The 9,543-nt window shown below is 53.9% G+C and overlaps 1 protein-coding gene and 1 gene segment (V, D, J or C); one reads left to right on the forward strand and one right to left on the reverse strand.

The window, feature by feature from the left end:
* Positions 1-461: 461 nt before the first annotated feature.
* On the reverse strand, positions 462-2,557 carry LOC127394286 (feather keratin Cos2-3-like). Its single transcript, XM_051640118.1, has 3 exons — positions 2,529-2,557; positions 1,137-1,209; positions 462-785 (listed from the first exon to the last, which is right to left on the reverse strand). Exons 1-3 carry the CDS (start codon positions 2,555-2,557, stop codon positions 462-464), a joined length of 426 nt encoding a protein of 141 aa, XP_051496078.1.
* Positions 2,558-3,766: 1,209 nt separating this feature from the next.
* On the forward strand, positions 3,767-5,177 carry LOC127394287 (T cell receptor alpha variable 21-like). The segment is given in 2 exon segments: positions 3,767-3,889; positions 4,677-5,177. Coding segments are annotated over 2 exon segments (553 nt in total).
* The last annotated feature ends 4,366 nt before the right edge of the window (positions 5,178-9,543 follow it).

A 9,543-nucleotide genomic window follows, 5' to 3' on the forward strand; every position in this document is an offset into this window, starting at 1 on the left:
CTATTGCTCTGCCAAAGGAGAGGTGTTCTCTGGTGCCCTCACCCCCTTCTGCCCCAGAGCAACACCTTTCTCCTTTGGCAGCTTGGAGCCTGTTCAAAGCGGGAAAGACCACGTGGAGGCCAGGCTTGAAATGCAGCAGAGCTTTAATGAGACCAAAGAGGGAAACAAAGTCACTCCAAGTGTAGGTCAGCAGTGTGGAGAGTCATAGTGGCAGCTGAGGGTCTGTATTCTTGGCCATCGAGAAGTTCTTCCACAAGACCTGTCTTTTGCCTGTCCAATGGAAAAGGAAAGGAGACACGTGGTCCCCACTAGGCTGGCCTTGGTGGGTCTTTACTGCCAGCAGGAACCAAAGCAATGGGAGAGAAGGCAAACAAGGGCAGATGCGTTCAGCTGTACTGGAAGCAACATGGAAGAAATCTGAGTTCCTCGAGTTGTCTCCAGGGGGTTTCCCAGCATTTTCATCAGGAGAGGAACCTTCTGCCATAGTAGCGGCTGGAAATGCCAGAGAGGTCACAGCACCCAGAGTTGATGGGCACTCCGTCACAGCTGAGGATGCTGCCAACGGCAGCGGAGGTGGAGGAGCCCACCACGGTGTTCTGTGGGAAGGAGCTGAGGATGGGGCCGGGCAGGGTCACCACCACAGCAGGAGGCTCGATGGCGACAGTGGAGCTCTGGCACTGCCTGACACAGGGCTCATTGCAGCTGTTGGCCAGCGGGGTGGGGCCGCAGGGCCGGCATGGCAGGCACTGGTTGTAGCAGGACATGTCTCTGGGCTGGAGGTGCACCTGGGAAAGAGAGTTGGGAGGAAGCAGAGCACAAGGGTGGGTGAGGAGCAGCCTGGTTACACAGAGGGAGCCGAGGCCAGTAACGAGCGGGTGGCTGGAGGCTCAACCAGGAGCCACATAGTCTTCATTGCCCAATAAAGAACATCCTGGATGAGGAAGGCTCTCTCCTAAGCCATAACCCACCCCCCGCCTTCAGCCACATCCCAACTTCTCTCTGAGCTGACCTTCGTGTTTTCCTCTGTCATGACAAGGAGACCCCAAATCCATTACAGAACAGTGGCAGTATCAGATGAGAGTTCCACTGAGGAGAGATCTCCTTTGGAAGAAGAGGAGAAGGGGCTTCACACTCACCTGGCTCCCAAGCAGAAGGAGGCAGGAGAAGGGGATGAGAGAGCAGGGCCTTGGGCTGCCTTTTATACCCGCCCTTCATTGCCGCAGGACCAGAGGCACCCTTGGCCGAGGTAACAATTTCCTGACAAGCTCAGCTTCAATGCAAAGCATCACAGCTAATGATATGGGCTGTGCTTGGCTTTCCAACACTGCTGCCTTCTCATCTCCAGGTTTGTTCCATGCCAATTCTCCTGTGGAGGCTTCTTCTGAGCGCTGGGATCAAAGGCCCCAGGATTTCCAGGGCAGGAATGCAGCAGTGCAGGCAGAAGACTCAGGTCAAGTGGGGAAGGAACTCATCAGATCAAGCAAGTGGCATCATCCTTGGTCACTCTGGTGGGGTTGTTTGAAGTGCCGTTTCCAGGAAGAAGCTCGAGCAATCCTCAGCTGGATGCCATGGGCTGCCATGCATAAGGACGTGCCATGGCCTTCTCTTTCCTGGCCTCCTCAGCTCATCCTGGTGATCTGTTGTTGTTATACCTTCTTATGGCTGGTCCCTTGTTGTTGCCTTCCCAGGTGTAAGCAGCCAGGTTTGTGTGGACGTGCACAGGAGCACAGATCCGTGCAGCATTCCTTGCTGGTGCGCATGGGCCTGCGTGTGTGTCCCTCATCATCTGAGAATGCACTGCTCATGGCAGGGACACTCTCCACTGCTCTCTGTGTGGCCACCACAGAGCAGCAGGATCCCAGGGTCGGAAGGAGTACAGCAGAGTGGTGATAGCATGCAGCTCCTGCCTCCTGAGCCCTTTTTTTTTTTGTCCGTGCAAAGCTCATCCTCGGTTGCTGCCACTTTCAGGCCCCAACAATGATGACTTGACTCCACTTGGGATCTCTAGCTTAATTCCATGTAACACTATTGGCAGTGCCTCGGCATGGCTGGCAGCGTCCTGTCACTGCCTCCCCAGGTCAGAAGAGAGTTGCTCTCTCCAGCGACAGAGCGATTGAAAGGGTGGGACGTGCTCCATGGGTGAAGGGAAAAGGCTGAGGAATCCTGCTTGCCAGGTGCGGGCCAATCCTGAGTGGATCTGCTTCCCATGCAGTGTCAGTGGTGTCTGGGGTGGGACACAGCCCTCTCTCATGTCCATGTCAATGCCAAATGTACTTTTGTAGTTCATCAACCTGCTGCTGTGGCAGGCAGGGGCTGAGACCTTGGATCACGCAGGTACTGAATGAAAGGACCACAAAGGCTGTGCTATGAGGGGAAGGACAGACCCTGTGTCTTGCACAGCAAAGCCAAAGAGCCTATGGCCGGTTTGTGCTTGAGGCAACAGGGACCTTCAAGCCCCACACAAAGGAAGCTCAGTCCAGGAAGCTGCCCCTGGGGAAGAAGGGACACTGGATTTTGACACCACGTACCCCAAAGCCAGCTGCTGTCCCACAGTCATGTCTATGGACATAGACCCTCTTTGTGCACAGTGGGTAATTCCCATCTCACCTCTGGAGTGTCTGTCTTCCTGGCCTCAGGTTCAGCTTCAAGACCATGCAGCTGAGGGCTTTCCCCCTTCCCTTTAGGATGTGTTGTTGAAGGAGACACCCAGCTGAGCATCAGACCAGAGTGGGCCCTTGCAGCAAACAGGAGAAACTGCATCCTGAGCTGGGTTAGTCAAAGTGTTGCCAGCGCGTCCGAGAAGGTGATCCTGCCCCTCTGGCCCTTGTGAGACCCCATCTGGAGTACTGTGTCCAGCTGGGGCTCCCTGGTCCACAGAGAATATTGATCAGTATTGAATACAGTATAGTGACTCCAAGAAAGGCCACTGAGGTGGATGAGGGGGCTGACAAATACAACATGCGAGAAGAGGCTTAGGAAACAGGGCCTGTCCATCCGGGAGGAAAGATGTCTCAGAGGAGAACTTCTTGCTTTCTAGAACTACTTTTACAGAGAAGACAGAGAAGACAGACCAAGCCACTGGAAGAGCGCAGGGGGTAGAACATGGGGAGTTCTGGTTAAAACAACAGGCTTCAAGAAATACTGAGAAGAGCATTGTGTTCCCTGGAAGGTTGTGCAATCTCCATGGTGGGAGGCATTCAAGAAGGGACTGAACGTCAGCTTGAGCTCTCTGGTCTGATGGGATCAGTTCTGAGCAAGGAGTTGATCTGGATGACTTACGGAGGTCCCTTCTCACTTATGTTATGACTTGGTCATTTCTATTCTGTCCCTGCCTTCCCTGAGCAGTGCATGCCCATGAGCACATGTGTCCTCACACTCCCTTTTCTCAGCACAGCTTTTTGGCATCCTATCGGGACTGCAGAGAGGCAGCTGGAGGGAGGCGCTGAGCCTGCTCACCGCCATCCCTAGGAAACCAGCGGCTGCTGCTTCAGCCCTGGTGCTGGCACCCGGCTCCGGGAAGCTGCTGCAGCTCCTGGGTCAGGGCCCTGCAGCTTTCCCCGGCTGCAGCGGGCACTGTGCAGGCTGCTTCTTGCTGAGGAGTCCTTACTGGAGGACGGGGGGGAGCGCGTGTCCCCGGAAGGCAGCTGGTCCGTGCAGAGCCCCCGAAGCCTCTCTGTGCTGAAGAGACCCCTCTGCGCGGCGCCGGCGCAGGGCTCAGCCCCGGGGCGGAGCTGGCGGCGGCGGAGAGGAGGGGAGGCAGCCGGGAGGAGGCAGCGCGGCCGGAGCAGAGAGCCGGGGCTGGCGGGGACAGCGAGGCGCGGGCGGCGGAGCGGCGGGATGCGGCGGTGCCGGGGCGCAGGGCTGGCGGGGCTGGCCGCCGTGCTCCTGGGTGAGCGGGGATGGAGCCGGGTTGTTCCCCGGGGAGCCCAGCGCCAACTCTTCCCTTTCCTTATTCAACGTGTCGTTCCCTTTCCCTTCCTCTCCGCCATCTCTCGTCCCCCTTCCCAAGCTCTCCTGTTCTGTTTCTCCACCATCTCAGAGCTTGGTACGAGCCTACTCGAATGTCCACCTGCCTTTCCATGCACTCGCTCTTTCCCCTCTGCATTCAGCTGTTCTTACTGCCCTGAACTTAGCCCTCTCTCCTTCAGTGAAACAACCTGTCTCTGTTTACTCTTCCTCTCTTCATCCATCCCCCCACCCATCTTTTGAAGCATCTCTGCACATCTGCCGTTCTTAACCCCTGTTCCTACTCTGAGACCACAATCTCGTCTCTCTGTTTCCTTCCTATCTGTAGGCACAAGGTTGCTTTTGTGCACACATCCAGTGACCCCCCTGTTCATTTATAATCTAATTTTCTGGTGAATTCAGCCGTCCATCCTTCACTGTAACTCACCAACTCAGTCCTGTCTCCTCTCCCTCTCACTATACATCCACCCATGCACCCGGCTTTCATTCTGTCTCTGCAGGTACCATTATGAAATTCCCTCTCCTATTTCTTCCTTTGCTCCACACACCCAAACCGGGATCACTCTCCATCCGTGTTGATGAGGACTTGTCCCCATTCGTTCCAGTCTGGCTCTGTCTCACTGTTCGTGACTGTTCCTGACTGGGAAAAGAGCCATCAAATTGCGGTGATCTTTGATGAATGTTCGCCTTTCCGTCTCCTTTCCCGGCAGTGGCTGCGGGCAGAGCCCAGGTGCAGCAGGAGCCGTCGGCAGAGACCACCGAGGGCATCGGCATCAGCATCAACTGCTCACACCCCAACATCCAAACCAGCGAGTTCATCCAGTGGTACCGTCAGCTCCCGGGCCGAGGCCTCACATTCATCGCGCTCAATCACAAAGGGTCCAAAGATGTGGCGGAGCCGCCGGGCCGGCTGTCGGTGGCGGCAGACCGCCGGTCCAGCGCCCTGTGGCTCGCCTGGCCCCGGCTCGGGGACGCGGCGGTGTATTACTGCGCCCTGGGAGACACGGGGAGACGAGCCGGGGCTGCGGCCGCGCAGGAACCGCCGCGGGCGGGGCCGGGCGTGTGGGGCGGGGGGACAGCCCCGGGCGGGCCCGCCAGGGGGCGCTGCCGCTCCGCCCGCCGGGACCGCCTCGCCCCGTCCGACCCGGCGGGTTCGCCCGCCCGATCTCCGCTTCCACCGGCACCTGCAGCGGCACCAGCCAGTGACCTAATATGGAACATCCTCCGCTCGGGATTCTGACTGTCCGCACTAGGACGGCCAAGGGATCCCTGAGCAGGACCTTTCCTCTGTTCTCTAAGCATAGAGAGGGACTCCAGTGACAAGTCGCTAATGCAAAACTTTACTTCAGAAAGCGCAAAGAACAGGAATTTCACATTTTATTACTCTGTTAAAGGTCAGATATACAATTTAAAACTGAGTCCTCCAGCTACAGGCTCTCAAGGAGCTTTCAGAAGGTTCCTGCTAGCATTACAAAGTCATCCCATAGAATCAGGAGTCCAAGCCCCACACCAGTAAGAGAAGCAGATATCAAGGTTTCAGGAACCTTCAAGCGCTCCCCAGAAGGCCTCTGTGTTGTTTGAAGAGCGTCTAAGCTGATGAAGGGTCCAGAGCAAATCCCATGAGGAGACACTAAGGGAACTGGGGTTGTTTAGTTTGTACAAGAGGAGGCTGATGGAAGACCTTATTGCTCTCTACAACTACCTGAAGGTTGTAGTGAGGTGGATATTGGCCTCTTCTCCTGAGTAAATCACAATAGTACTAGAGAAAGTGGCTTGGAGTTGTGTCAGGGGAGGTTTAGAATAGATATTAGAAGGAATTTATTTACCTGGACAAGCTGGAGAAGTGGGCCCACGTGAGCATTGTGAGGTTCATCAAGGCCAAGTGCAGGGTCCTGCACCTGAGCTGGGGCAAACAGAGATATGAATACAGGCTGGAGGAAGACATGCTAGAGGGCAGCTCTGTGGAAAAATACCTGGGAGTACTAATAGATCAAAAAGCTGGACATGAGTCATCAATATGCATCCCAGAAGGCCAACTGCATCCTGGGCTGCATCAAAAGAAGTGTGACCAGCAGATCAAGAGAGGTGATTCTGCCCCTTTACTCTGCTCTGGTGAGACCTCAGCTGAAGTACTGTGTCCAGCTCTGGAGCTCCCAACACAGAAAGGAGGTGGACCTGTTGGAGCACGTGCAGAGGAGTGCCACAGAAATGATCAGAGGGCTGGAGCTCCTCTCTTATGAAGACTGTCCAAGGGAGCTGGGGCTGCTCAGCCTGAAGAAGAGTAGACTCTGGGGGGACCTTATAGCAACATTCCAATACCTGAAAGCAGGACTTCCTTTCCAGGGAACTCCTGGCAGGTGGACAAAGAAAGTATAGCAACACGGCCAAGCCAGCACACAGACCAGACATATGTACACATGAGAATGGCCCCACTCATCCCTGTCTCCATCTCCCTTCCCATGCTTGCTCCAGGCCAAACTGCCTTGATCCTTCCCCTTCCCTGTTTCTACTGCTTCCCTTAAACATCCCATGTCTTGTACAATCCAGAAGGACTTTTCCAGCGCATCCCTTAGGAGTTTTGATCCCCTTGTAAGCAGAAGCACCCCTCAGTTTATAAGACGATCCTCCCTTCTCAGCCTTCTGGGAGAGTTCATCCCCACAGAGGGAGGCCACATCCTGATACCTGAATGAGTAGGGAGTAGAAATCTGTGGAGCAGAAGGTTGTGCTGGATGTCCTCCTGCCTGAGAGAGGTGGTGTGTCTGATTCTGGGTGGGATGTTCACAGCAGTTGCTGTTCCCAGACATATTTGAGAAAGGAGGGAAACCCCCTGTGAGGACAGAGTCAGAAACTACTTTCAGACACTACCGAGCAACAAAGAAGCATCAAAGTCAGGCTTGTAGTGAGATGACAAGATGCAATGGATCAAAACTGGAAGAGGGAAGATTTGGGTAAGACATTAGGAGGCAATTCTTTCCTGTGAGTGTAGTGAGACACTGGAACAGGTTGCCCAGGGAAGCTGTGGAAGCCCCATCCCTGGAAGTGTTCAAGAACAGGTTGGATGAGGCCCTCAGCAACCTGATCTAGTGAGAGGTGTCCCTGCTCGTATAGGGGAGTTGGAACTAGATGATCTTTAAGGTCCCTTCCAACTGAAACCATTCTATGAAGGTCTGCAGAGGGGCCAGTCCCCATCTGATTGTGAGGTGGGTGTAAGCCCCTGTCTCTGGCTCGGCACTGTGTGGCAGAAGTACACCATGGACACTTCTTCCTTGCTGGGGTCTGACTGGGCTTGCTTTGATGTCCAGGAGGAGCAGGATAAAAGCCTGCAGCCTGCTATTCACTGGAAGCAACAGCTTTATCTCATCAGGCTCCTGCAGGATCATTCGTGTTTCCCAGGGCCCTTTGCCAATGGAACTTGGAGCTGAGAGGCAGCACCTCTATACAAGTTTATGCCCAAAGGAGGAATGGGCCAGAGGGAAAGAGAAGGAGGTGAAGAGAGTGAGAAACCTGGAGAAAAGTGTCTCTATGATGTACCTATTCATGAATGAGAAGCCCCGTTTCCAACTGGGTGGGTTAGGAAAGCTATTGTTTGGCACTCAGGTCTGTCCTCATTCTGAGCTTTACGCAAAGACCCATGAGAACTTTTTGCAGGAAACACAGGATATATGGGAGAGCAGATAATAAATAAGTTAGAATATGAGGGTGCAAACTATCTCATTGCCCACATTTTAAGTGACCTGGGTTACTTTTTACACTCATGTTACATCTGGAACTGATTGCTCTTATGGCCAATCTTTTCCATTTGCTTCAGATTTGGAACTACTCAGGCATCCAGAAAAGTGAATGCCTCAGCTTAGCATTGCTGCAGGTCACAGACTGATATTGCCAAGCCATGGCAATGTTTGAGGGATCCAAGGGTGTGGGGCTGATTGTGAGGTGAGTGGGGGATTGCACACCAGAAAGAAAGGAGGAGAGCCAGGTGCTGGGTGAGAAGGCCCAGGCTCCAGGCAGGGCTAAGAGATGGGCTGAGGCCTGTGCTGATGTCTGAGGAGTGCACAAATGTGGGTGTGCTTGTGACTCCACAGGGTGAGGGGGTGTGTTTTCACTAGGGAGCTGCATGTCTCAGCCCTGCTGGAGACAGTCAGGGGAAGGGTCTTGCTGGATGATGAAGAGAATGGAGCAACTATCACATGGTGATAGGCTGAGATACCTGTTCAGCACTGGGAAGTCTTAGGGGAGATCTCATCAATGTGTATGAAGATCTCAAGAAGGGTTATGAAGAAGGCTGAGGCAGGCACTTCTCCATGGTGTACAGTGACAGGACAAGAGGCAGTGGGCCTAAACTGAAATACAGAAGGTTCTGTCTGAAGAGCAGGAAACCCTTTTTGACTGTGAGGGTGAGGAAGCACTGGCACAGGATGCCCAGAGTTTCTGTGGAATCTATGTCCTTTAAGGAATTCAGAAACTCTCAGGACATTATCTTGAACAGGTTTTCAGCAGACACAAAAGCATTGAGGAAGAAGAGACTCCAAGGGTTGTGGAACAGCAAGGATGGCTGCATGTTGAGGCCTGTGGCTCCATTTCTCCTCTTTGTAGAAATGCAGAAATCCTCAGCTTCTTGTACATGGGTACAAAACCCCCAGGGCCTCCTGTTGTGGACACACTCAGGATGCCATTGGCTGAGGGAGCCACAGGTGCTGCTGCAGGAGAAGGGGGGAAAACCCAGAAAGAGCATTTCAGGCACAGGAAGAACAGGTCATTTCTCCTCCCCGCTCCTCCCTTTGCTCCCCCAACAGAGTGGTTTCCGGCAGCTCTGGTGTCTCAGGGCTGGGAGGTGGTGCTCTGACTCTCACTCCACAAACAGGCAGCTTTGTCTCAACATGCACCTCAGATACCTCATCCTCACTGCCTTCCTGGGGCAACTGCTGGGTAAGTCCTGCCTTTTCTTCAGTGCATTCCTCTTCTTCTCCCCAGGAAACTCCTAGCAGCCTTATTGGGTCCATGTGAAGAATAAGCGGAAGTTAAAGGGAAGGGTAAGTCTTTGTTTTCTACAGACACATACTTCTTCCCCTGTGGAAACCATCACCAGTCCAAGCGTGGAAATCCTCTTGAACTACAGGGAAATGCAGGCAAAGGTCACCTCATGTTTGTGGTTTTGCACTGGTTCTCTCATGAGGCTCTTATTGTTGGAAAGGAGAATGCAAGAGAGAGGAGAGATGCCTCAGACTCTTTTTTTGGGTGGGGGCCTTTTTTTCTCCCCTTCAATCCATCTCCCTCTGCTTCTCTCTTCTGAGCCTCCTGTTGCCCCCACTGGAGATCACAGCTGTCTCTGAAGCCTCAAAGTTCTCCCATCCCAGTGCAAATTAGTACATCTTGTCAAAGCTGCTGTCATAGGGACGTTGAATGTGCCACCTGGCTGTGCTGCCTGGCTGGCTGTGTGGGGAAGAAAAGAACAGTTTCCCACACATGGCTTCCAGTTTCTACTGGCTGTGAACTCTGCCAGGCCTCCCTCTTGCCAACATTCATCTCAGTGCTGCATGGACTCCTGGAAACAGGAGCCCTTGGAGTTGATAGGGATG

Source organism: Apus apus, chromosome 25 (assembly GCF_020740795.1).
Source record: "Apus apus isolate bApuApu2 chromosome 25, bApuApu2.pri.cur, whole genome shotgun sequence".
NCBI lineage: Eukaryota > Metazoa > Chordata > Aves > Apodiformes > Apodidae > Apus > Apus apus.